This window comes from Argopecten irradians, chromosome 3, assembly GCF_041381155.1.
Source record: "Argopecten irradians isolate NY chromosome 3, Ai_NY, whole genome shotgun sequence".
NCBI lineage: Eukaryota > Metazoa > Mollusca > Bivalvia > Pectinida > Pectinidae > Argopecten > Argopecten irradians.
In genome coordinates this window covers 43789454-43817154 of record NC_091136.1, presented here as the reverse complement: position 1 = coordinate 43817154, position 27701 = coordinate 43789454, and the positions used below count along the sequence as shown (strand labels likewise).

General features: G+C 33.8%; 2 protein-coding genes and 1 long non-coding RNA gene across 11 annotated transcripts in view; 1 reads left to right on the top strand and 2 right to left on the bottom strand.

Annotated features, from left to right (window-relative positions):
- The window catches only part of LOC138318711 (centromere protein F-like), a 41757-nt gene extending 33837 nt beyond the window's left edge, over positions 1 to 7920 (bottom strand). Inside the window, exons 1-4 of the mRNA XM_069261347.1 lie at positions 7880 to 7920; positions 2727 to 2866; positions 2025 to 2237; positions 1368 to 1590 (exon numbers count right to left, since the gene is read on the bottom strand). Of these exons, the coding sequence (XP_069117448.1) occupies positions 1368 to 1590; positions 2025 to 2237; positions 2727 to 2864 (574 nt within the window). The 5' untranslated portion in view covers positions 2865 to 2866; positions 7880 to 7920. The remainder of the gene's footprint in view (positions 1 to 1367; positions 1591 to 2024; positions 2238 to 2726; positions 2867 to 7879) is intronic.
- LOC138320048 (uncharacterized) lies at positions 4905 to 6399 on the bottom strand. 2 transcript variants are annotated; one of them, XR_011208076.1, is made up of 2 exons: positions 6004 to 6399; positions 4905 to 5149 (listed from the first exon to the last, which is right to left on the bottom strand). It is a non-coding gene; the product is annotated as an uncharacterized lncRNA (long non-coding RNA). The 2 variants fall into 2 exon arrangements; XR_011208077.1 differs by having other exon boundaries at positions 6008 to 6399.
- Positions 7921 to 8188: 268 nt separating the features above from the next.
- Positions 8189 to 27701, top strand: part of LOC138318710 (tyrosine-protein phosphatase non-receptor type 21-like) — a 32409-nt gene continuing 12896 nt past the window's right edge. For 2 of the 8 annotated variants that reach the window (XR_011207911.1, XM_069261339.1), the window contains exons 1-12: positions 8189 to 8352; positions 15876 to 16100; positions 18960 to 19138; positions 19455 to 19552; positions 19897 to 20126; positions 20603 to 20691; positions 21004 to 21085; positions 21606 to 21688; positions 23471 to 23524; positions 25026 to 25074; positions 25403 to 25481; positions 25610 to 27558. Coding sequence is in view for 7 of the 8 variants with exons in the window: in XM_069261339.1 (XP_069117440.1) it covers positions 15927 to 16100; positions 18960 to 19138; positions 19455 to 19552; positions 19897 to 20126; positions 20603 to 20691; positions 21004 to 21085; positions 21606 to 21688; positions 23471 to 23524; positions 25026 to 25074; positions 25403 to 25481; positions 25610 to 27558 (3066 nt within the window). In the remaining variant the exon portion in view is untranslated. Of the gene's footprint in view, positions 8353 to 12686; positions 12774 to 13670; positions 13734 to 13845; positions 14076 to 14151; positions 14456 to 15875; positions 16101 to 18959; positions 19139 to 19454; positions 19553 to 19896; positions 20127 to 20602; positions 20692 to 21003; positions 21086 to 21605; positions 21689 to 23470; positions 23525 to 25025; positions 25075 to 25402; positions 25482 to 25609; positions 27559 to 27701 lie in introns of those variants that run through there. The other 6 variants (XM_069261343.1, XM_069261345.1, XM_069261342.1 and 3 more) reach the window with 6 other exon arrangements.

Sequence of the window (27701 nt, the reverse complement as noted above, 5' to 3'; positions counted from 1 at the left end):
ACACACGTGTACATGTGCGTGTAATATCTAATGTATATTGAAGTGTTTTATTAGCTCGTATTTGACATATTTTGGGATCTAGCTGACAATATTACTTCAATGAAACCTTGTCAGGTGAGTGCAGTATTTATTTTTAGTTTTACAATGTTATCTCCTATTAGAATTTCCGTGTTTGTTTACGTTATAATCAAAATGGATCTCGCACGTGGAAAGAAGGTATGAATATTAATTCATTCATTACTTTTAATTTAACTGTATAGAACTTTATATGGTTCTTAAAAACTTTATTTGAGAAAACATTGAAAAGTACTAACCATTTTATTATCATTACTTTTTAAGCTTGGATATAGTACAGTAGATCTAGAGCCGGTCAAGTGTTAGTTGTTACACCTTGAACAGCAAGCATTCGACTGATTGCACCTGTGTGTGGTTCACGCGCTTTATCCAAGCAGAGTTAAAACAAAATGGTGACTGCCCGTCCTTAGAAACGCAAGGGGTTGTCTCAGAAACGAATTTTGAAAAAAAATATTGAAAAAAACTTTTTTTTATTCTCAAATGTATACTTTTTAACTTGCATTGTCAGCTTTAAGGTAGCTAAATACTTTTAGGAAAACCCATGTCAGCCATTTTTTTCTAACAGGGCTTATTCTCTTGAATTTTTCACGCAGATTTCAAATATGTGAAGTAAATTGGGTGTTCTCGAACTACTTTTTGAGATATTTGAACTTGAAATATAGCATCATTGCAAATTTGCTTGCCAAAAATAGAAAAAAATGATAAAATCGTGTTTTCTGTAACATTAGGGTGAATGTAATCTCAATCCTGTTGAATTTTGTTCTAAATTTCTAACTATAGAACAATATATAAAACTATTGTATTTTTACAAATGCTAATTAATTTTCCTTATTTCCAATGACGGTTTCTAAACGTAATTATCATGTTTCGCAATATTTTTCGTCCATAAAAAATCAATGAATAGGCTAAAAAGAAAATGAAAACCCATGTCAATTTCACATTTTTTGTATGTATAACCAAGGTAATATATTTTTCAAATATCAGATAAAACATGGGGTCCTCGATCAAATTTTCATAATTTTGTAAGCTTGAAGTTTGTAACTCGCAACCCTACCCCATTTCATCCAGTGCAAAGATGGGTTATATTTGACTATTTTTTTAAAGTCATGCCACAAAAAAATTTCCACATCAGTTCATATGTTTTGTGACATTATATCTGGTTAGATCATGATGTTGTGTTTGTATTTAGTGTTGATATGGCAAACAAACCAGAGAACCATCCATCAGTGACATTTGCACCAAACAGCTAATCATGAATCACGATAAAAAGATTAAAAACTAAATATCAATACCTGTTCCTAAAGCAGGCAATACAGGTTTTCTGCTGTGGTCATTGTTATGCTTAATATCACTTTCTAAGTTCCTGATGCGGTCATTCTGGCTGTCCAGCTGCACCTTTTGCTGTTTGCAATACTCCTGCAGTTTCTGGTGGTCAGCGGTAAGTTTCTCCATATTTTTGATGGAAGAGTCATAATCTCTTTGTATCTTTTCAATTTCACTCTGAAGTTGACTGACCTGTAAATTAAATAATTGTTTTACAAATATTTACGTTGGTGAGAAAAAAAAAACACCTTTGCCTAAGACTCATCAGTAACAGGTCCCTTAATATTGTAAGATTATTGAATATTGATGCATATAAATCCTACTCTCTTTTAAATAATGTGTTTAACATTATGTCAAATGGATAAAATTGCCATTTTTATACACATAAAAGACAATTCAAAATATGATATATACAAGGTGACTATGTATGGTTTGGACTCTGTTTTGTAAACACTTAAAATTGTCTGTGCATATTTCTTTTCATATTTTTATTTTCTTTTTAATACTTTCTTATTATACATTTCTGACCAGTTTAAATGCATATTAGCAAGGCTTAATAAAGTAGTACAGCTGATGCTATTCAATTGCTACTCTTCTAAAAACATGTTTTGATTAAATAAGCAGACCTTGTTGGCCTCAGCCTCGTACAGTGACTTTGTGTGAGACAATTTGCCCTCTATACAGGAAATATGATTGTCCTTAGTTGTGAGCTCCTGTACAACCTTCTGGCGCTTCTGTTCAAGATCCTGACAATTCTCAGACAGGCTCTGATTTTCTCGCTTATAAACGGCTGCATGATTCTTTTCTTCTTCTACCTTCCTTTTTTGCACTTGAAGAGCCTATTCAGAAAAGATCAAGCAGTTTTTAAATGATTTTAAAAAAGTGAACAAACACGGTTCTTCTACAATTTGAAGGATTAAGGGACTTTTTTTACCATATCAATATGCAATTTGATTCAAAATATTTTATTGTACAAAAAGTATAAAATAAGAACTAACAGGCAGGTCATATATATATATATATATATATAAATCTCTCATATTATGCAATGATCAATGACAATGTTGTCATTTTCAGATTTTTTCTCTCTATTTAATTGAGAACAAATAAAGCCTCAACAAATCATAAAGCTTGCATTCTGCAAACAAACAGAAAAAAAGTGCTGTTGAAACTATCAGAGATGAACAAAATAGTTCACTAGCATTTTCTTTCAATCATAACTAAACTGGGTTTCAACATTGTATTACTTATAATTTTTTTGGCATTTCATGATTAGTTTTAAGAATTTATTTTTCAATTTCCAAGATAATATAACATAGGGCTTATACCTGTTCAAGACTGTCAAGCTGAAATTGCTTCTGATCTCGTTCTTTCTTCAGACGTTCAAATTGTTGCTCTATCTGCCCAATTTTCTGAAGGGCTCGGGCAGGCAGCCCATCCTTCCACTCATCTGCTGCCCAGCTCATATCTATAGAAACACAAAACAAACACAATTAATGAAAAATTATCAGAAAGATATGGGTTTTATTATCTTTCAGGACAAGGTGGCCTGGGTAGCCACCAAATGAGTATTGTCTTCCAGGCATTCACCTCATACCCTTATAATTGTATGCACATGGCTGGTAATAATTTTTATTGTTAGTACTGTTAAAGTGAATAGTCGGGCAAAGGAAACCAGTCTAAATGCGTTCTTTGGCCTTCCAAAAGTCATTGCATACCATAATGATGGTCAAGTTCTGCTTACGGTGTCTAGTTTTGACCATTGAAATTTTGGGGAAGCCCCGTGTAAATTAAGCACAGTTCTAAATATAAATTCGCCAAACTCTCTGAAAACGAGGCTGCGTGGAAATGTCAACATGGACATGTGTTTCTCAGTCGTGTCGGTTTCGTTTCGTGTGATAAACCACTAATGCGGTATGTAAATTGTTGTTTTGAGATGATACATTTGATGCAAATGAAGTATTCTTACATTAATGACAATGCTTTGTAATCATTTTTCGATAAAAGCATCTTTATACATGGAAATCGACACAAATATTCGGCCGATGCAGAGATGGGGGCCCCGGCAAGGGGCAATTATTGCAGCATCGCATTCGTTGTATTTTACATCAACCGAATCATGATAATCGTAACATAATTTCCCATTTAAAACCACCCGAAAACGTTCCATACAACGTCCATGCATGTAGCTGTCAAAGATGTGAAAATAAATTAGCTCATACATAGATATTTTACAAGTACAATATATGTGTTCAATTATTCGTGTAGTTTTTTGCAGAGATTTAATTGAATTATCTATGTCTCTGGTTTTTTTTGTAAACAATATTTGAGTTCTGGAAAGAGATGACATGAATTAATGTCCAGCTGGAAGGAAAGAAACTTTTATGATGTATATGTATTGTACAATGTATATATGTAAACGTACATTCCATGTAGCTGCTATAGAATTACAACTAGGAAATTCTCTCAAATATTGATAATATTTAATTCTTCACATTCATGTAGGCCTATGCTGTGAGAATTAACACATCATATATATTTCCAGAAAACATATAGGCCTACATGTATGTTACTTTCCTTTTCTGTTGTTTCCTGTTCTTTTTTGTGCTCTGGAGAAAAAGATGATTGAGTTGGAAAAGTAATTAATTAAGAGAAATGTGTACCACAGTACTTGTCTGTAGCCGAGGGGTTCTATACTGTTTTAATAGTCCAATAATAGTTTAATAATACCGGAATAGGAACCTGAAATAACATGACAATCAATCAGGTATGTGTGTGTTGGGGGGGGGGGGGGGCTAAAAGACAGAAGAATCATGAGGTCGGGAAGTTGTAACTTGGGTGGGGGGTTGAAATATAGAAGAAATAGCTACAGATAACTGGAAGTGGAAGGGTGCTTTATCATTGATCTGGTCATTGCATATTTGGGGTTTACATGGCTTTTTTTTGGTTATTTAGTCTCATTGATTTTGGAGCAACTTTGAATCCATTTGGTACTGTATATCTTTCTTTTTTCCATGTGTAGCTATTTCTTCTGTATTTCACCCCCCGCCCAAGTTACAACTTCCCAATAGGTACCACATTTTTGTTTAAAACTCAAATCAAAGACATTTGTACATAGTACTACATACTACATTGTAGTCTATGTGTTTGTAATCACTGTTACTACAGTATTAATACATAAATGGTCTATGTACAAGTTACACATAGACAATAAATGTGAAATTTGGTTCAGACAAAAAGATTTGTAACATTTCAGATAACTTGCTAGTTTTACGGTTTTATTTATATGTTGAGTCTACTTTCTTGTATAGTAGAATTTAGAAATCCTAAGACAATGGTATCTATATTGCTATATGTAAAAAAAATCCTTATATTTTAAAAGTAATTGAAAAGCTATCTCACAAGCCCTGACAAACAAATGGGCAGGCATATGGATGCAAGAATTATAATCACTGGATATAGAGGACTAATATAAACAAATATTTCTACAAAGTTAAACAATGAAAAAGTATTGCGTCATAATTTTATTTAATGATTAGAGTTGAAAGGAACATTTCATAAATTAATACTGTTTAAATGTTCTGTTCATGATCTTCTAGGTCCATATTGGTAAAGTTTACTTTCAAGAGCACTCAAATCAACATTCTTCAGTCTTCATATGATGCTAATTGTATGTATATGTATACATACACTTGTATACAGGTCCAAGGGATGAACTTTCTGTATTCATGTCACTATGCATGCATGGTGCCTGAAAAAAAAGAACCAACAATTTTTTATATCTGTTGAATATGACAAAAATTGAAATGATCAATTTCAAATATATGTATATGAATAAATGTAGGTTCATTCTACAGGTTTTTTTTTTTAGAGAAAACATTTTATAAGTTGTGAATGTGTCACTGATGCATTTAACAGAATCAAATGTTGTTTCAAAAAAGATACAAAATTCATTATCTCTAGTTCCAACAAAAATGCAGAATAATTATAAATGATACATGGCTGCAGTACATTTCAACTCTGTAAAGTTTGTCATATACACATGAACCAGGTACAGTTGTAATAAATATACAAACACTATTTATTATTATGACCAGAAATAATACTGTATGTGTCCTCCAAATATATCTAAAGAACAAGCTAAAACCTACATGTACATATGTATATGTGTATATCAGAACATATACAATACAATTTTACCAATTAACCTACAATGTAAATCCTACATACAATGTATGTGTATAACACTACCAGAAACATATACAGAACAATAATTTACAAATTAAAAATCTATAAATATATACATCAGAACTGTATGAATTGACCGGTAGCATAATATTATAGATTAATTGAAACAAATCTTAGCTTGATAATGCACTAGCGGTTATATTCTAACTGTACATGCATTACAACGGTACATTTTATAAATATACAGGGCATTCATTACCCCTAAAGAAGCCCCACGAAAGAACCGCTATTTACCCCAGGGTTACGTTTTACGCTATTGGGGAACAGGTATGAAACATGTGACCATATGTGACCACTCATTCATGAAAAAATACTGCTAGGGACTATTTACATAATGATCAAAATACGAATACTCACTCACTATCAGCTGAGCAGGGAGTACCGGGTAGTAGGCCTAGGTACGTACAGTAGCGGTCTGGAGCCGCGTGCTCGTTTGAACTGTTCTCTTCACTATAACAAGTTGTATTAACACTCTCCATGCGTCGTAATGTTTACCGAGTCATTTGTTGGGATTGTCGCTGCTCCATTGCCTTTCCTTTCGCATTTTAGGTGAGTCAGTTGGTTGTTTTGGCGGAAACCTTTTGGTTTAAAACTACGGTAGCCATGCATGTTTTGTTTACTACGGAGAGTGGTGGATGTTGCGCATGCGTTAAGATTGAACTGCACTGATAGCCGGTCGGGAGGACGCATTAGGATTCCCATAATAAATATTAATTTTTTCGCATACAGAGCAATTTTGATGGGAGATTTTATTTTTCTATTTCATAAGAAATTATACTGGATATATTAACACCATTTTACCGATTTTAGCCCTTCTTTGCCCGACTATTCGCTTTAATGGGACTAATTCACGTACCACGTGATACCCAATGATAATTGTGTTGGACTCTCCAGTGGTGATGGAAATAAACTTTTTGTAATCTTACTGCTGAAATGACGTTAGCGCAAGGTATTCATATTTTGACGTCATTCCATCACCAATTAAAACAAAAGTCCTGCACAAATGTTATTAGGTATCACGTGGTGCATGAATTATTCCCATTAAGTACTTTAAACATTTACATTTCAGACCAGGTGAGCTAAAAATTAGGAAAAAGAGTAAGAGTAAATTTTGTTTGGTTACTTTTCCTGGGAAATGGGGACCATTATTAGCCCCCAAAACACTGCATGATGTCTAAGAGATAAGTGCTTATAAGGAAAGAATGTGTATAGACTAGCCTATTATTTGATGCTACTGACTTATACCATCTGTACATGTACATATGTCAATAATAACATTTGTTGAAATGAAATAAGTGTTATATAGAAAACAATCTAGTTCCAATGATTCCAAAGATTACATTTTGGTAAGAACAAAGAAGGAAATGATGTCATAAACTTTAATCATTACACAAAAATAATGATATTTTGAAAATATTACGTGCTGAAAGTGTAGCCAATTCCCTATATGTATGCCAAATTTGGAGGAAATCGATTTATAAATGAAATCAGGAAAATTCAAAGAAAAAAAAAAAGTAAAAATACACAGAACATACAGGGAAAACAGTGACAAATACTTATGTCCCATGACCGTAGCTCAGTTGGTAAAGCATTGAGTGGTCCTGGGATAGGACTGACTAGATGCTACATTTTCTCCAATTGACATAAACTTCAGCTAGATGAAGGTGGTCAGTACAATATAGACGTAAACCTTTCAACTCAGAAGCTTAATTATATTACTAGCTTCTCATGATCATCAGTCTGGTTTATTGTGATGTATGGTGGTATTTACATAAAAGGTAAAAAAATAAAATAAAATAATGTGCTATATTGGCAACGCATGCATTAATGATTTCAGTATCCTTGTGACAGATATACGATGCATTTTGTTTAAAACCATTTTAGATGTTACAAACAAATAATTTAAAATATAGACAATCAGTAACAGATTTTTTTAGAAACATGTATTCTTCTTCGAATGCACGTATTCTAATTGCATGAGCGCATCATATACCTAATTTCTGCATACGATAATCTGAATAGGCTAACACAAATTTTGAGAAAGGCGCTAAAACTGATTCAGTCAGATAAACTTTGTAGTCCAAATGAAATGGCCATTTACTCGCATATAATGAGTGAAAGGGCAAACCAATTATTCTGAAATACTACATGGATTAGAGAAAATATATCATGCAAGCGTCTAAATTTATGGCCTTTGCATAATCTAGATATTTATGTTGTTGATTTTGCTTACTAAATTTTCGTCCGCCATTCAAAAATCCCTCCTGTTATGTGAGCATGCGTGGAATTCAATAACACGCTCGACCTAAACGCTTGATTTTCGGGCAACTTTCAGATAAAGCTTACAAATGACGTGGATCACTATTGTCGCAAAAATATCATATTCAAAATCGAATTCAATAAATATATTTCGACATTGTTATGAAAATATATTCATACTGAATTAGATGTTTCGTGTTTCAATTATTTGTAATCTATTTCACTTGAATTTCTTGTTTTTGTTTACGACAATTAACAATCTTCACATTCTTGGTCACTTTACGTCACCGCGGATTGCCCCAGATGCTAAAATGTTTGATCACCTTCTGATGCCCACACCTGTTTAGTCAGTGAAGGGAGGTCCCCCCTTGTTGGAAGGCGGTGTAATAGTGATTTCTTGATCGCGAAATAATCATTCTGAACCCTTGGAGATAGTCATAAGTACAGGTAGGTTTGATTGTTATTAAAGTGCTTCATTTCATTAGATTCGCCGACACTGGTTTGTATGTTTGTTTCGAAAACTTACAACACTGAGTTTCCATGTATGCTGCTTCTGTCACATATTACATACAATGCCATTGCTATTTAATCAAATTTAGTTGCCTAAGGTATCTTCTAACTTGTTGAAATCATTGAATTGTGAATAGTCCTTTTTTAAATACCACGGTATAGGACATGCTGACTTGGGAATTTAAACAACTAGCCTATTAACTGTTTTAAAAGTGTCTTATCTGATAAACAAATTTTTGGACTCTGACAATCAGGTGTAAGACACTGCTGAGACTTGAGATGATTATGGTAACCTTTTTCCAATTTTGTTACAGTTATGGACTATTACAAATAATGTCTCTCAGCAATAAATATAGCTTCGTAAATATTGTGTATGAAAGAGTTATACAGGAAGAAGCTTAAACAAATATTTAATTGACTCTTGAATTAATGTGTGTTGTGCATTTACGAACCATTATTCATTATAAGGGTAATCAAAGTTAAACAATTATCAGAAAGTATATGATACATTATATAATTTCAACAACAACAAATACATGTATGTTTGCACTGTTCATATGTTGATAGTAAGATTAGCTACTGTTGTAGCGGAAAAAATATCACCTTCTGACTGTCAGAAGGTGATATCTTTTCCGCTACAACAGTAGCTAATTGTAAGATATGCCTTAGTGATTAGTTATATTTCATTATTATATATATATGTATATAAAAATCAATAAGATCCATTACCAGCTGCATTTTCCAATATGTATTTTTTGTAAGGTGCAAGTGTACATGTGTAGTAGCCCTAGATACTCTGGCCCTGACACCAGACTTAAACATTATGACAGATAGATGTCTGGTTTAGGGCCAGAGCGCAGTAGTACTTGAAAACCTGGAATAAGCCGACACCGTTTGGTATCGGACCAGGTACTCTCCGATTCAGCTACTTACAAAATATTACCACCGAGAATCACCACTTACCTTGGTTTTTTCAACAAATGAATAATTTATCTACTCATAGCCATCTATTTCATCACACATGCACGTTCTATTGTGTCAACACAGTAGTTTCTTTTCCGCAATTTTAAATTTCCCTCGTCGCCGTCGCCATTTTCTCGTAGTATGCAAATCATCTTTAATCTCGACGGATTGCTATATTTGGGTAGATATGATATTCATTTGTTGTATAGACTAAGGTTATTGGTGCTTCTCGGTGGTCAGTCTGAATCGGAGAGTACCTGGCCCGATACCAAACGGTGTCGGCTTATTCCAGGTTTTCGAGTACTACTGCGCTCTGGCCCTAAACCAGACATCTATCTGTCATAATGTCTAAGTCTGGTGTCAGGGCCAGAGTATCTCGGGCTACATGTGTAGGTAAAAGTGTATTGCAAGTTCAACATTCTGTATATATGGTGTGTTGCTTTAACCGGTCCACTGTATGCTTTAATATTAATATCACTAAAAAGTTTAAGGGTGTATGATTTAATGGCCCTCTACCTTTCAGAAAAGGCTCTTGTTTTTAAAGTGGGACAAGATTGATAATTTTGTAGAGTCGCAAAAGTTATTTGCTGACTGTTAATACTACACTTATTATCAGTGTCTGAACAATTTAATTAAATAAATTAAATGTTAATATTTGTAATGTGGGTCATCTTATGTTTCCTGTCATTGTCCTAATTACTGCAATCACAGCAGCATGTTAGTTGACTTATCACTAGTACTGCAGCAGATGGCAAAACAGTGAAATAAATCTTCACTGTTAACATCGTAGATTACAAAAGAATCTTGCGATTGTTTGGTGTTGTAACCTCACCTTAGACCATCAATAAAAATTTTCTTAAATGTTGGGTATCTTGTTGTTTCAAAAAACTTTTAAAAAATTGTGTTTTGGAAAGCCAAAGTAGAGGGCCTTTACTAGTAAGTTCTGATGAAATACAATATCCAAAACTTTTAGTCATCTACCAAGTTGGTCTTCTAAAAGGTGTTTGTGGTGAAGGATAATTTTTGGCTTTTCAGAAGTATCTTAGCAAGCTGAAGTCAATTTTGAATTTTCATTATCTTTACTGAATTAGATAAATCTCATTTAAGTGTATCTGTTGGCAAAAGAATTTGATAAGATCTAAACTGGATGTCTTTAAAAACATACTTACACACTCCTATTATGACTATACTGTTTTTAAAATGTAAAATAACACAAAGAAATAAAAAAAAAGTTTGAATATTTCATACTGATTGTAAAAGATTGACTAATTTGCATCACAGGAACTTCATACAATGTTGAGATGAAACATGTCATAGACACTAGATTAGTTTGGAGTTATTTCCCTTATTTTTTGGGCAATTGACATTAAGACGTACTGAGTGTAACTTAGTTACAATGGGCATGATAAGGCCATAATGAGATTAGATTATTACAGAATTAGGGATGTTTCAAGCTCCAGCCAAGTACTCCTATATCTAAATAGAGCTCCACAGGATAATCTCCTCGGGATCATCATGGCTTAATTTGATCACAGGATAAATTGCCAGGGAATTCTATACCCCCCCCCCCTGGTCTGTGTTAGTCATTGTAACTCACTCCTCACATTGCATGTTTACTACAGAAAATATGCAAAAACAATTGTTACAATGGAAAGCAGTGTTTACATGTATAGGAATACATCTTTCCGTTTTAGGGCAAAAATTGATTAGATGGATTTTATTTCCTGGAGCGTTGATTCCTAGTACATTGTATTTCTAATGTATGTTCTCATGCAAAATTCAGTACAATGGTAGCCAATCAAGAACCCATAAGAGACGACTTAATCAAATTATGAAGCAAATTAGTAGGTACCAAATTACCAGGTATTCCATGTTTTAAGTAGTGTTAACTTACTATCTTTACAAAAACATTTTGATACCTGGGAGCTTCCAGATAATTGATGTTTGTAGCATAAAAATCTTTTTAAAATTTTATAGATACATGTACAATGTACATTATTAGACCCAATAAGGGCCCAGGGCATTTAAAAAAAAAAAAAAAAAAAAAATGAAAAGATGCTTAATAAGACAAAATTACTGCAAACCTATGGTATACAGTTTTGGTCTTTGTTTATGCCTGGGCAATATTGAAATTGAGGTCTCAAAAGGGGGAGTGGGCACTTATTGGGTTGAATACACTACATATTTGATGATGATGGTGGCGGTGTATAATGTCTATTGTTGAGAGGGGATGTTATAGTACAACAAATGAGTTTGAACTGTAAACTAACTTTCTTTGACATGCAATTTATCATGATCAAAATAAATTTGTGTCTCTGTGGAAATATTCTTAAATTTCTGATATTGAAAGAAAATACCATTTAATTTTGCAAAAATTAATCTCCATGAACCTGTCTTAAAATAAAAATTTACAAAAAATAGTAGCCACGAAAAAATGTTGGTTTATTTAAATTAAGGTTTAAAAGTAAAAATTTCAAGGTGTACCGCTATATATTTAGGTGAGATTCCATTTCATTAATTCAAAGTCTTTTAAAAAGAATTTAGCCAGTACTACTAGTATAAAGATAAGAAAACCTACGCTATTTCATTTATATTCCTGTACATTATAATTAATCATGGAACTATTTTCATATCAACACTTCTCTGTAACACAAAATTGCTTAGCGAAGATGCATGGAATATGTTATTTTCCTTATGCTTTATAAGCCTGTGGGAAAACGACTCGGATATGATAGAATAGCAGTTGTAGTGATGAGTACATGTTACTTTTAAAACGGTTTAGTGATGTGAGTATGTCTGTGTATCCTCACGTTCACCCTCAACTTTTGTCTAATTGGCATTCTGATAGACTGATACGTCCCTAGATCTTTTAATGTTTGTATGTTTAATACAAAACAGATCTATTGTCTTGCTACATATGCAGTTTTGTAGAAAGAAGATAGAAAACAATGTGTCATGCTAAAATGTATGAAGGAATGTAATTGAAGTACATAGCAGTACATCTTGTGAACTGCATGTTTTACAGTTGTTAGGGCAAAGATTGAACTACAAAATAAAATTATCCAGATAGAATTTTTTTATGTACCGGTATCCATATATATGTCTGAGAAAAAAAACTCATTTCCTTTCTTCTAATGTCTTCTGGTGAACCATTTATTGTCTTTCATGATCACCTGGTCACCAATATAAATTAAAGGTTTCCCTGACTGGTCCCTATCATCTTCCCCTGAACCATTTAGTGGGTCACCTTCTGAGACCCAATATTCAGTTTCTGTGTTGTAATTGTTTCATCCTTTTCTATTTCTCTAGTTTGCCTTCTCTACACTCTCTCACATGCTGTAATACTTGTCATCAGAATTTTATACCGAAGCCAATCATTCAACTTTGATGAGAAGGTATGGCAAACAGTGACATGCACCAAAAGTAGGTCATTTTGACCTAATTTGACCTACATTTTATACTAAGATTGTCTGGGCCTGATATGTAATATTTTGCAGTATTCCTTGCCACTTACAATAGGTTTTTACATACATTGCTCTTGCTTAAAGTTTGCTTGAATTGAAATTCTCACATCCCTGAACAAATTTCCAGTAAAAAGTGTTAAAGTAAATGCACATAAAGTTAATGTCATTGTCATAATTATTATAATACTTGAAAAGTAAAATTAGTCTACCACTAGTATCATGGTATAATTTTACAAACACATGTGCATATAGTTCCCCTCGAACTGACTGGTAACTTGATCATAAAGTTTACATATTAATAATTCCTAAAACTCTTGACCCTGTTTGCATAAATGTGTTTACTACAAATACTACCACTGTTGATAAGGGATGGGTTGTAAACATCTGCAAGAAAATTAACATTCAACATCACACTGCTTGCCTTTAAATAAAGGTATTCACCGAGATGATCAGACATGTGTAAAATCCAGCTAAGATTAGGTTTCGAAGGAAGTTTTCGCTGAATTGATAATGGATTACATAATCTAATTCTCTTCAGTGTTTGATTAACTGTGTAAAGCTTGATGTCTATGGTCAGCGAGTACAATTACTCTTGACCCTTGAACTCTCCTCCCCCACTTTTTCCCTTCCCTGTGTTAACTCTAACATCAGTGTTGATGATACCTAAAGTTTAATGCTGGCACTATATGACTCTTTGTTCTGTCATTTAAACAATGGAAATGGGCATTTAAATGTTCTTTGGTTTTACACCAAAAGTAATCCTTTTTATATTGACTTTGTCACACCTTAATTTGTAACACCTGTAACCTACCTATAAACTCGTCAACAGAGCCAGGTAGATAGGTGATACACACATAGGGTGACCATCTCTCCAATGGATAGCCATTTAAGGTAGTGGACACATGACTCACTCTTTGGAAAAGCCGAGTATGTGCTTGAATGGAGATGTACAATTGTAAATAAGCTATGTGGAAAATTGGAGTATTTCTGAAATTTGTACAAAGCTTAGTACGCATATATATACGTCAGTGTGATATTTGTTGTCACAGTGTTGTGACTCACTGACGATTGAAAACATTTTCACTCAATTCATGAAATCACCATTGTCAAAAAAGTCACAGTCGGATGATGTTTATATTTGTATTGATATATATTTGATCTGTTTCTTGAAAAACTCATTTCCGTCTTCGGCTAATGTGATCTCAATACTTCAAAGGTAAACAGACTTGTTGTGTAAGTGTAGTCATTTGCGTACCATACGCTGTAGCTGAAATATTATTGTCACATTTTCATCAAAGAAGTATAATACATATCTTAATTCATTTGGAAATAACTTCATGTGAATAAGATGTGTTTATAATCTTAGGCTCAAGAATAAACTAATGTTGTCACTTATATTTTGAATACTATAAATACCAATATTTTGGTAACTATCTGAGATTTAGGTAGAAGACAATCTGTGATGACAGTGTATTGGTCGAGATCACAAATAGAGCAGATGGATTGTTATAAAATAATTGCTTTCTGGATGTTTACATGTTTTGTGGATAATACTGTGACATTATAAATATTATTCTCCATCAGTGAAGGTCAAGCTGAAGGTCAAGTTTGTGGTGAGTAGCACATACAGCTGTGTTTTCTATCCATCATTTGACTGGTCAGCTGTGTAAAATAGCCTGTGGTCAGTTTATAGCATATGGTCAAGACTAGTACTGTAGTCTGTTTGACCAGGACAAAATCTCCTCAAGGTTTTGATGTGAAAATCTCATAAATCATTCAATTGTTATCAAATATTTTTAGTTTGATGAAATGACATTTGTATTTTATCATGATCCATTAGCACTTGTGACAATTTCATCATATCAATAAATGATGATAACATGAATGTTTATGAGAATGATTTTGACAAATAGCACTTTTGTATTTTAAGCCTGTTCATAGTAAAATGGCTCAATTGTTAACGTACATGTATTTACATTAGCTACAACTAGCTATATATATAGATAGCCCTTCACCTATCTTTATTTTAAAAGATAGTACACAATGACACAGGAAATGATCATTAAAACAATCCAAAGCTGCTACATGATAAGTCTTTATTTCTTGTTTAGTTGTACAGGGATATCTAGTACTGTTGACTTGATTTATAAATATGCCATTATATTTACTTATGTGAGAAAATCACATTGTATATATATCTCAGATACAGATGACATCACAATGGATTTGATTTCTTCTCTATATTAACAATGTGTTAAAAAGATACAGTAAAGTATAATTATAACAAACATGCTTACAGCGATTCCGTGGTTATAACACAGTAATATTCATTCCACGCTCATAGTATGTTTGTGATATGTATAATGAGCTACACTTATAACAAAGCTAGAAGTTTGTTATAACCATGTTTTCTTTCATACCTATGAGTGCAATACTGGCTGGTCAAAGGCAATACACTCATGCCGCCTGAGGCTGTATTGCATGGCTACCCATGCAATAAAGCCTCATGACGTCAAAGCGTCAACAAAATTTCTATTGCCTTGGTAAAATTTTAACATTTTTTTCACAAACTTGACTGGTTTTACCATAAAAGATGCAAACAACAGAATTTATGTTGAAAATATCACGGAATTTTTTATGTATGAAAAATTGACTTTCAGCTGTGGATTTCCTTGAATTTATTTCAAAATGGTGGGATATTATTGTTGTAAAATTGCAATAAAATGTCCAGGTATGAAAGAAAAATACTCTTTCATAAGTGGATATGAAGGATAGGAATATTCTACCCTCGGGATCACAAAATGTTGCAAAACCCTCTGCAAGTCTCGGGTTTTACTACATTTTGTGACCCTCGGGTAGAATATCCCTATCCTTCATATCCACTTATGAAAGAGTCTTATATTACTGTACGTAGTTGTTTACAAATTTATTTTCAGTTGAAATTTGATTCTTGCAGTTTTGCGTAAACTAGCTTACCTGGTACATCAAATAAATACTATTATGTTAACAGATTATAATTGTTTTATTTTTCAGTTAATATTTACCTACCTACAGATCACCCATGTGTAGACATAAATAAGAAACATGCCATTTGGCTTACGTTTTAAAAGGACCAGGAGATATGAGGTTTCATCCAAGAATGTGTTTGTGGTTGGTGTATCCATGCTGGACAATTCATTCCTGGAATGTACTTTGAACTCGGATAGCACGGGACAAGAATGTCTGGACAGTATCGCTCAGCGCATTGAACTCACGGAGGTAAGCCCAGACATGCAATCAACTCATGTACACGCAACGTGCAGGGGAGGCAATCTTCTAATGATATTGACTGTTGATAGGACAAAATGAAATTAACCCACTCTCTTATTTCACAATTAACATTCAAATAAATTAATAACAAATTTTCTAGACATTTTTACTACCAGGTAATGTTAGAAGAGTATTCACAATCATTAATTAATAGGGAACTATTTTAATAGCTTTCAAATAAAACCTCAACCAATTTTTATTATTAATATATCAAAGAAAATCGACAAAAAATAAATTGTTAAAAAAAATCAGAAACAAAAAGATAGTCTTTGTTTGAATATTTTAATAATCAATTGGTAGCTTACCTGGCCTCTAATACATGTGACCAGACATTTAGCCTAAACATGTTTATTATCGCTAGACCCACTGCTCAAAGCCTGTCCAATGTGTAGAATCTCTCATAAACTGAGAAGTAAAATCACTCGCAGCTAAAAATTGATGGGTAAATCTAAAAGTTCTTGAGATGGATATCATGTTTGATTAACATAAATATATAGCCTTGGGCTTGATAAATATTTTGAATAATTTGTGTTCAGTCTTTTCTACTTAAAGGATAAGTAAGCTTGCAGATTACAGAGATACTTGGTAAACAGCATAACATTTCAAGGTCATCAGCTTTGTTAGAAACAGAAAGTGTTATTAGATTTCAATTGTTTTGGTTTAATGCATTTATATATTAATTTGATCTCTTATTAAAGTTAATTTGGCAAATCAGGAAAAAAAAGAAATTCTTTACTTGTACTGTAGTACAGATGGAATATTACAAAAGGCCAGCAAGGAACGTTAATTTAACGTAAATTGAAAAGATTAAAATTGGCAGGTTCTTACAGCTTTGTTGGAAACATTTTATATTTAGATTAAATATTTGACAATAAACCAAAATTAAAAATTAAAAATTAAAAAAAGAAAAAAAAAGAAAAAATGACAATTATCCAGGAACTTGAAATTAAAAAAGGAAATGTGAGAGATAAATGGATCAGATAACATATACATTAAAATATACTGGTATACTTTAATTGGTTGTGAATGTGGGTGTTTAACCCCGCTAATGAACAAACATCAACACCTCTAGATCTACAGATTGTTGGAAGGTGAATCACTGTTATATATAGGTTTGTGTAGTCTAATAAAACTTTTAAAGCTGCTCTTAGGAACATTTTATGGTGACAACAAGTACTTTTGTGTGCTCTGAACGAATTTGAACGACTACTTCACTGTGCCCTGTATAGATGTTGAAAGCAACCAGTTTTAACAATAGGTGTTATCAGGGTCTGGGTCAACTCAGGTGTAAAGATATGTATACAATGTACTATGTGCTGTCAGACTAATAGTTAACTGTCGTAATACAGTAAAACCCTTCATTAAAGGACTAAAAGGACCAAGTATATATCAAAGCTTTTAAGTAAATTTTAGATGTAATTAAGTAATTTTAAAGGCCTGTTGATAGTGTACATAGATTGACATTCACTACTGATGTAGATTTCTAGTTTAGGATAATTAAATTTTCTGGGGTTAATTAATAGCCAGGGTCATTTAAGTATATACCATATATGAATGAATGTAGACAAAAAAATGGAATAGCTGGAGAATAAGCCACTGATCTATATATGGCTATATGGTGCCTGACAGTTGCAACTTTCAAACATGTGACCCAGAGTTGAAGGACTGATTTACTATAAATGTCAGGATATATACTCAGACACTGTGATCCTCTTTCTTTCAAGTCTATTTTTCCTCATTATGCAATGTATCATGTTGTTGCTATATTTTGCACATATTTTTTTTTTTGGTTTTGATAGCCATTATAAATACCAAATAATTTCAGAGAAAATCTCATCTCGGTCAACAGGAAACTAATGCTTTTGATGAGGTATTATTAGGAAATTTATATCATTATAGAGTCAAATACAATTTTTTTATGTGAAACTTCTTTTTTTGAGTGAAATGTTTTAATACAAATATATATTCATGCAAAAGAGTCAAACCTACAAAAAAGGCCTAGTATATACTGTCTGTTCGGGGATCATTACTAAAAACACACTATATTGTACCGGTCATCAGACAGATTAAGAACAGGTTTATCTACCAAGACTTACTTATCATGGCTGTTTACTTTTTGAACAGAAAATAGAGTTTGTTATCATGGACAGTGTTAGAATCAGTGACTTGTTTAAATGTCCATTGTGTTGTCAATCAAGCTTAGGATGACAGGTCTTTGTCCTCTAAAAAATCTTCAGACAATAAACAAAGGTTTTTGTTCTGAAACAATATTTTTCAAGGAACTATATGCTTCTGAGATGTACTGTAAACCATTTTATTTTGTTGTATATATATATATACTCATTATTTTGCTTCTTTGTTATTTCAAACATGTTTGCAAATTCATGGCTCTTATTGACATGCAGTTTTATATAACAAATAGGCTCTGAAGAGCTTAGAGCAAAATCCTTTAGAATTTGAGTTTAGCTGTTATAATGGTGATAATGGTGACTGGTTATCATATCTATTTGATACAGTTGTACACTTCATGACAAGCTTAAGATAACTGAGGATTTTATTTTTGAAATCACTTAGATTGCTACTGATCCCTAACATTTGTGAGATTTTAGGAATATCTTCATGCAAAATATGTGTTTGAAATGTGTACATGTAAGTTAGATACATGTATATCAATTCTTTTTTTGTGTGTGTGTTGTGTTCATAAAATATATATTTTCAATTTAGACTTAAATTAAATTTAATTGGTTTTCTATGTACAATACATTGTATTTGTAAATTTTATGATATGACATATTTTATCCATTGCAGACTCAATACTTTGGCCTACGCTATGTGACCAAGAAACTACAGTTCCACTGGGTTGATCTGACCAAGCCCCTAAAGAAACAGATCGATAAGAATGCCCAGACGGCCACAGCACCTCGCCTCTACTTTGGGGTCATGTTTTATATCCCAGGGGCTCACAAGATCACGGATGATGCAGCAAGGTTAGTGGACATTTTATCTTTATCTTTCTTACTAATCTAGTATCATTGAAAATGAGTTCATTTGTAACAAAAGGTTTCATTCCTAAGTAAAAATCTCTGATTTCTTCGTTAGGTTACATATTTTGAAAATTTTAAAAGAAAAGGTCTTGAACTAAAAGTATTCCATTAAATAAAATGATACTGATTTGTATATACACTTACTTGTCAGATGCTTCTACATGTTTTTATGGTATTTTATAATGATTATCTAAAGATGTTATTCTTACTATGCAACAATTGATTTAAATAGTGACATCAAGTTATGGTTGTCTTACAGGTATAACTACTTCCTGCAGTTAAAGACAGACATTGTAGAGGGAAGAATTCCTATCATCTTAGACCAAGTAGTCCGGCTGGCAGCATTCTGCCTGCAAGGTAAGTTTTGTACTATTTTTTCATGATCATTATAACGTTAAATTTGGAGCTATTAACTAGATGTCTGATGGGGTACGATTCAGAGAGATCGTACTGCAAGTTCAATGTCAGATGTCAGCAGGAAAGTGAATTGATGTTATTCTTTTTGAACCACAAAAAGTAGGATGTGTCTTAGTAGTCAAGAACATGTTGGAAGGTAAATGTAGTAAGAATAGGACAGATCATAATGTCAGGTTTTCATTGTACTAAACAAGTTTGGAGACCTTGCTATTGGCAAGAATGTCAAAGACTAGTTGTCTCATCACAAATCTAGCAACTATTGGAACCTCTACACTGTATTTCAGCTGAGTTTGGAGACCATGATTACGATAAGAATGCCCAGGACTACTTTAAGGACAACAACCTGTTCCCTAAGACCATGTGTAAGGACGACAGCGTGATGGCGGAGATGATGAACGAGACACTGAGCGGTTACATCAGTCTCCAGGGGGTACATCCATTTAAGGCCGAGATGCAATACATCAAGGAGATACAGATGATGGACGGATACGGCATGGAGTACTACATAGCCAAGGTAAAGGTCAAACGGGGGTCATCTAGGTTTATAAATGTCATTCAATGTAAACATAGCAAGGTAAAGGTCAAAGAAGTGTCAAACAGAGGTTATCCAAGGTCACCTAGGTTCATTAATGTCATTAAGTGTAAAAATAACCAATGTAAAGGTCAAACAGGGGACATTCAGGGTCATCAAGCTAGGCTGCTATAGGTCATTCAGTGTTATCATAGCTAAAATGAAGTTTACACAGGGATAATTCAAGGTCATTAAGGTTCATGAATGACAACATAGCCAAGGTAAAAACCAAACAAGGGTCATCAAAAAGGTCATTCAATGTCAAAATTTACTCTAAATTGAATTTAAATGGGGTAAAGTTTCCTAGATTATATAATAATCCAACCAGAATTGTAAAACAAAATGTGTGTGTGTCTGAGTAAATGTTCAATTTCTTTAACAGTTTGTAATCTATATATTCACATTTCTATTGTTTCAAGGATGAGAAAGGGAAAGAGCTCTACCTGGGAACTTCATACCTGGGGATTTTTGCTCGTTATTTGGATGCTCAACCTCCTATTTTCTTCAGGTAAGTGACTGTTTATATGTTGCTCATAATGATGATACACTGTGTAGAGTGCAACAAGAAAGATTAGCATAACATATAACCCTATTGGTATAGTTTTGTTGAAATAGCGTCAGTCATTGTTTGATCTCACTATAATAAACACATCAAATTTGGACTTATTACAACTTATCTGTCAGTCTGAACTCACAGATGTAAATTAAAGTTTGGAGAATTAAGACATACGAGGTGATATTATTAAATTGTAATCACCTGTGTTTGTGAAATGTGTTAAACAATTATTCTCTTGCTCTACTTTTGGATTTACTATTACAGATGGTCGGAGATAGCTCGTTTGACCCAGAGTAAGAAAACACTGGAGATAGATACCTCAAAGTCTTCCTGTCAGTATCATATGGTAGGTATTGTCATAATCAGACAGACACACACACACAAGGCATCCAAAACAAACCTATCTGATTAAGATCATCTTATGTTGTATGTTGCCTGAACATCTGAAGGTGCTACTCTCAGAAACACTTTCAAATGCCATAAATTATTAATTTGTTATTGACCAAATAAAAGACAATCTTTTATAGGGTCTTAGATACTGCTATTGAAACACAATAGATATGATGAGAAACGCATCAGAATTCCTTCACAATGTTGTGTCAAAGCTTGAAGTTACAAAAGATGGTGCTATACCTAACATTTAAGGTGATGTAATGATTGACTAATGCTAGAGGTCATTTGGACTGCATCTGCTGGTGATGCAAGTAAGATATATGTAGCAGTGAACATTATAAATTTAATCATATTGCACATACACAAGGTTGTGCATGTGAGATAGGATGTCCTTGAATGGAGAATGTCCTTGAATGGCCTTTCAAATAGATGAATAAAAACATTGAAATTTTCCTTTGTACATCTCATTACAGGAGGATTCTGAGACAGCTAAGTACTTCCGGAGGATGGGTTCTCTACAGCAGAAATTCTACAGGGCAAACAAAGGAACTCCCAGGTATGTACCAGCATTTATTGTTCATTGATACAAGCTTTTAATTGGTGAAACGTGTTATATGATATTTCACCATCACAAATGTAATTAGTACATCATGTGACAGAATACAGGATTCTGATTGGCTTAACAAATGGCTACTATTTGCAATAGTGCTCAGGGAAGCGGACGCTACTGAAGTGCCGCAAGATTTAACGTGAATGTATTGTGACATCACTATTACATGACGTCATTATAATTGCATGCAAAAAGATGTCAAGATGGCAGACAGGCTGTGGTGTATGGGGAAGGAAACAGATGTTGCTTTTTTGAAAACAGCTTCCTATCTCCATGAAACTGAATCACGTTTGAAGAAATACAGATCTTTGCAACAATTTTTATGTTGTGTTTATAATGTAACAACATTGTGTAAAAGTAATGATAGCGTTGCGATGTGTCCTTTGAAGTGTTTCTATTATGACGAAAGAAAAGAAAAGGCGTTGTGCATAAATATGAAGGTGATGTACTAAACCCATTGTGGCCTGGTTGAGAGGGCACTATTGCCTCATAGTATTGTCTCATGATTAGATAGTGGCCTCGCCTTCGGCTCAGGCACTATTCCATCCCTCGACAATACTATGAGGCAATAGTGCCTTCTCAACCAGGCCATTATAGATAATCATTTCATTGGCACAAATACTTTTGTCTGGTCGATACAAATCTCATGTTTGGCAATATCACCCACACTTTTGGTACTTTAGTCACATTAGTCATTATATTTAAAATCACGAAAAACATTTTTATAAATTTCACTTTCTTTAATTTTGTGTTTGTGTGTTCACACTATGACAAAACTATGACATCAGTGACAACTACATTAAATAATTACCTTGTTCACTTCCACATGATAGAACATTAATACACTGAAATGGGTCAAAAGTGGATTCTTTCTTTATGTAAAAATGATATTAATTTGTTATTGAAAGATATTGAATTCCACTCACTCTCAAAAAATGAAACATGGGTAAGAATTTGTAGCTTCTCTGTAATCAAAAGATACGGAAGAAGAAGACTATCAGCAAATTTAGATACATTAAAGGATACATTTAGCCTTGATCATACATATAGGGTTACAGAACTAAGCAACTGATTACAGCCAAATCTGGTTGGTTGTCATGGAATTCAGCTTTAATTTGTGTCGAAAACTTGATACAAAGAGAGTTCAGTTTGTGACAATTTTGATTATCTGTCATTTCAGTGGTCAGATCTATTTTCATCCTATATAAATATTTATACATGCATGTGTTATGCATGAGTCATATACATTACTGACCAGTATAATGTTTATATATCAATATTTACATCAGTATTACTGATCAACATACTCGTCATTATTTACATAACACCAGGGATTACGTAATGAGGGGTTGGTTGGTGGACGAGACCGCATTCGTAAATCTAACACCAAAATTATTTAATATTTTGTTTTTCATTTTTTTAAGTACAAATTCCCTGTCAATGACAAATCTAAAATTAGATCATCAGTCAAATTACTAACCTAATGGATGGAGCATCCAAAAATTGATCAGAAAAAAATTTGTTTTCAAAGTTTTGAGTCACACTGATTTGAAAAAAAGCCTTAAAAGTAAACTTTTTAATTGTCTGTTGTGCTTGTTCACATCAGAATAGTATGTGTTACTATGGAGATGTTGTGTGATCCTGTGGCCACATCTGATACTGACACTGGTCTATAACTGACATTGCACGGTCAAACCCCCTTTGTCTGATGCATGTTTTTCATTACAGCTCGAGTATGGTAGATGTGAATGAATTTCCCGATTCTGAGGGCAATGTCATGTTGTAAGCATAATCCCGAGATTATAATAACTTAATAGTAACTTGTATATTCTATTGTATAACTGTTACTAAAAATACTAACTCCTCTTTACTTGTGATCAGCTCTTCAACCCATTCTCTCCATGATTTTCAAGTTTATTGGTTTCATGTTTGATTGAAAAGATTCTGTATTTATTAATTTATTGATTTAATACAAATTTATAATATCTGCATATGTATGATGAGTAAGTGCAAAGCACAGAAGATGAAAGTACGAGAGAGAATGGGCTTATTAATGCTGTGCATGCTTTGATCACTAGTAAAATACAGTACTATACTGCTTATGGTTGTCTGACTTACTTCATCTTACTGTGCTTAATATATACTGCATGTTTATTTAATAATTAATACTTAATTATAATCAAGAAAATTCAATTCACTACTTCCTTAAAGTTAAATCTGTTAACATCCTGTCCACATAGACTTTGACTATTGGTGTTACAAGGATGTATAACTCTGAAGCAAAATATTTATTTACAAATTCAGTACACAATTTTATGCAATAACATTCAAGGATTTGAATTAATTTACTATATGTAGATGACTGTATAGAAAAAAATCAAGAAATAATGACTGATTCTGTTCTACCAGTTATTCTAAGTTACATTAAACCAACTGATTTTGTGTACAATTTTGCAATTTTTTTCAGTCGTCCACCTATATATCAACAGACAGACATATTCAAGTTTACCCCACACTTTGAACTGATTTGCTTTTCTGTTTAATGGCAGAAATAACACTTTACTCTATTTAGGATCGCTAACGTTTATCTTCTATCTTTTCTTATTGAGCATGTTTCTATGTTTTTCTGCATGCATATTACTGTAGTATGTTAGTTGAAATGTATTGATAAATAGTTGTGTAGATGTGTACCATGTACAATGTCATGTATATATTGTATATGACTTTGTTAGTGTAAAATAACAGAATCTTTAGTGAAATACAACAGAAAAAGTGTTTCATTTTCCTTGCCATTCCCATTACAAAGGTATTATCCGCATAGATCCTAGAATATTATGCTACATCATCAATGCTAGTGGATACATGTGTCGTTTCTGTGATTGGTGATGGGTTGTCATTAAATATTATGTACTCCGATATTTGTTGAAAATATTTAAAAGAATAACTATGAGTAGAACAACAAAACCTCATTAAATTAATTTAATTGTTGAATATAACACATTTACTGTTTATAAATAGTATCATTTTCACACAAAATCTTTCTCGTTTAACTTCATTAGAAGAAAAGGGCCAGATTTTAATGGAGTACATACTCCCATTAAAGAAACAAAAGTTTCCGGAATTTTTTGTAAGCTACCAAGCAGTATCAATATAATTATAATGTATTTTACATTTGCATGTTGCTTCTTTCCTACTTATTGATATAAGCATGTGTTGTATTTTACTTGTTTCATCATGTCTATGTACAGTAGAGATGATATTAAAGTATTTTATATATTTACAGGGATCTACAGCAAAGTTTGCCAACACCAGCAGATTTCCCCGATCAACTGGTAAGGGGAAAAATATTGAAAAATATAAAAACAAACAAATTAAGATATTTAGGAAAGCTAAAGTTAAAATCAGGATCATTGACATGTTTTAAACTGGTGCTTTAGCTAGATTAGAAAGAGTCTTGTTTGAAAAAGAATGGAAATATTTCTATTGCAAACAGCAAATGTCTTTAGTGTGATCTGGTGACAGATTTTAATGTGTTTTTCTCAAATGAGAAGCTTAAGATTCATATAAGCAGAAATAGGCCGCCAATTTTCTTCAAAATGTTGTAAACCACTCATGTCATCAAAATGTGTTACTTTAACCAATGACCTTGTGGTGTTTTAGACCCAGTCCCAGACGTCACTGACCTACTCCCAGCATTCCCATCAGTCACAACAATCACAGGGCTCTCGATTTGAACAAGGTAAGTGTGTCTTATGTCGAGAATAGTCACTATTTACAATTTGGACCAGATTTATAATTCAACTGACATTGAAAAAGTGAGTATATTAATCCATCCTCATTTATTGAATGACTTTTGTTTATCCTCAGAGTTGTCCCAGTCCAATGCATCAGAAGACTACTATCGCCAGTCACAGCAGTCAATAGAGACGACCAGTAGCCATGAGTTACCACAGCAACCTCCACCACATGTGTTTCCTGATGGAGGTGTTATGATGAATGGTCGAATGTATAGTCCCATGATGCAACACCAGCCCATGCATCCACCACAGACACCCCCACAGCCTCCACACCTTGACCAATCCTACGCTAGCCGGGCTGCGGCACTTCCTGCCTACCGACCAAGTCCGTCTTATGAAGCAGTGATGAGGCAAAGAGTTACCCAGCAGAACATGCAAAATAACACACAAATATATGGACAGCAACCACAAGGAGAAACTATCTCATATACTAGCCAACAAGGTGAGACAATATCATACACTAGCCAGCAAGGGGAGGCAATTCAATTTTCCAATCAGCCAGGTGAAAGTTTGCAGTACACCGGCCAACAAGGAGAAGGGATAGCGTTCCCTCACCAACACATGACCTCTGACATGTCCCAGTACGGCCCTCCAGAGAATGACTATGTTAATAGTACGACTATCAGAAACTACAGCAATAGCACTATGTATGCTAATGTGTTTCAAGAAGAGAAGGCGAACTACCTCCAACAGTACCGACCTGAGAGTAACCTAATAATGCAGACTACATACAGTACCCCTGAGCTGAACTCTCAGGGGGCACTGCCCCAGTACAGTACAGACAATGGACTGAATGAGACCCTCCCCTTTCAGTACAAGCCTCCCCCTCCGTACCCTCGTGCCAGTAGTAGTACACCAGATCTGGCTGTACAGGCCAGTCATGCCAATAGTGTCGGCGATAGTCCTGATTTGGTGTCACGGAAAAATCTGGGATTATCTGCTCTAGCTTTACAGTCAAATCTTGATAAAAGTGTAGAAAATTTGGCTGACGTTGTACCCAAAAAGGCCCAGAATGTTGTGATGGACACTACCACATCTGAGATTGGGCAGGTCAACACAGGGGCCAGCCCTGTGGATAATGATGATGCATCAAGTGATCACTCGGGTGCAACATTCCATGCACGTGACACAGATAGTGAGGTGGAGGATGGCGGGGGTGATAGGACACTCAAGCGTGAGGGCAGTAAGTCACAAATACAAATAAAATATGTTGCCCCAAGCAAAGCTCCCCCACCGTCCACATCCAAGGAAGTGGTCACAAGGAGAGAAAGTTTCCGGAGGATGATGATCGCTCGGACTACTGGACAACTCAATCCTCCAACTACGTTATGTAGTGAGGAAATGTTGGGGGCCTCAGGAGTTGCGGGCTCAAATACAAAATCAGAGAACGATGTTATTCCTGAGCAAGTAGATATTGACCTTGATGCCTTAAAGCTAGAAAAAGCTAAGGTTGATAGAAATTTGTCATTCCAGTCAAAGTTAGATAGAAAGACTTCCATACAATCTAGTTTAGAAAGAAACAGAATTAGCCAATCGAAAGGCCAGTCAACATTAGAAAGAAAGTCTTCCAACCAATCAAAAGGCCAATCAACATTAGAAAGGAAATCGTCCAACCAATCAAAAGGCCAGTCAACATTAGAAAGGAAATCTTCAAACCAATCGAAAGGCCAGTCAACATTAGAAAGGAAATCTTCTAATCAGTCGACAAGCAAGTCAACGTTAGAAAGAAAGTCATCAAATCAATCAAAATTACAATCAACTTTGGAGAGGAAAGCCTCCAATCAGTCCAAAGTTGAAAGGACTAGTTCTGTTCAGTCTCATACCAGTAGTGTGTCCGGAGCTAGTTCAGTGTCTATGACTGAGAGAAGTTCACCAAGTGCTGACCATGACTCTTACTTAAGTTTTGTACCTCCTGTGGGGAATTACATGAGAGAAGAGACTGTTAAAAAGATAAAGGAGTTAACAGAGAGAGAGGAGGAATTCAACAAAGACTACCTCAGTGATTCTGACCCTGAAGAGGTAAGACAGCATTCTGTTAATACAAATAATGATAATTAATAGAAAAATGGTAAGTATCAAGTCAGTAAGTAATGGCATGGGGCTTATATAGAGGATGCAGTTTCACAAAATTGACATAAAGAATCACAATTATCTTTTTTGAA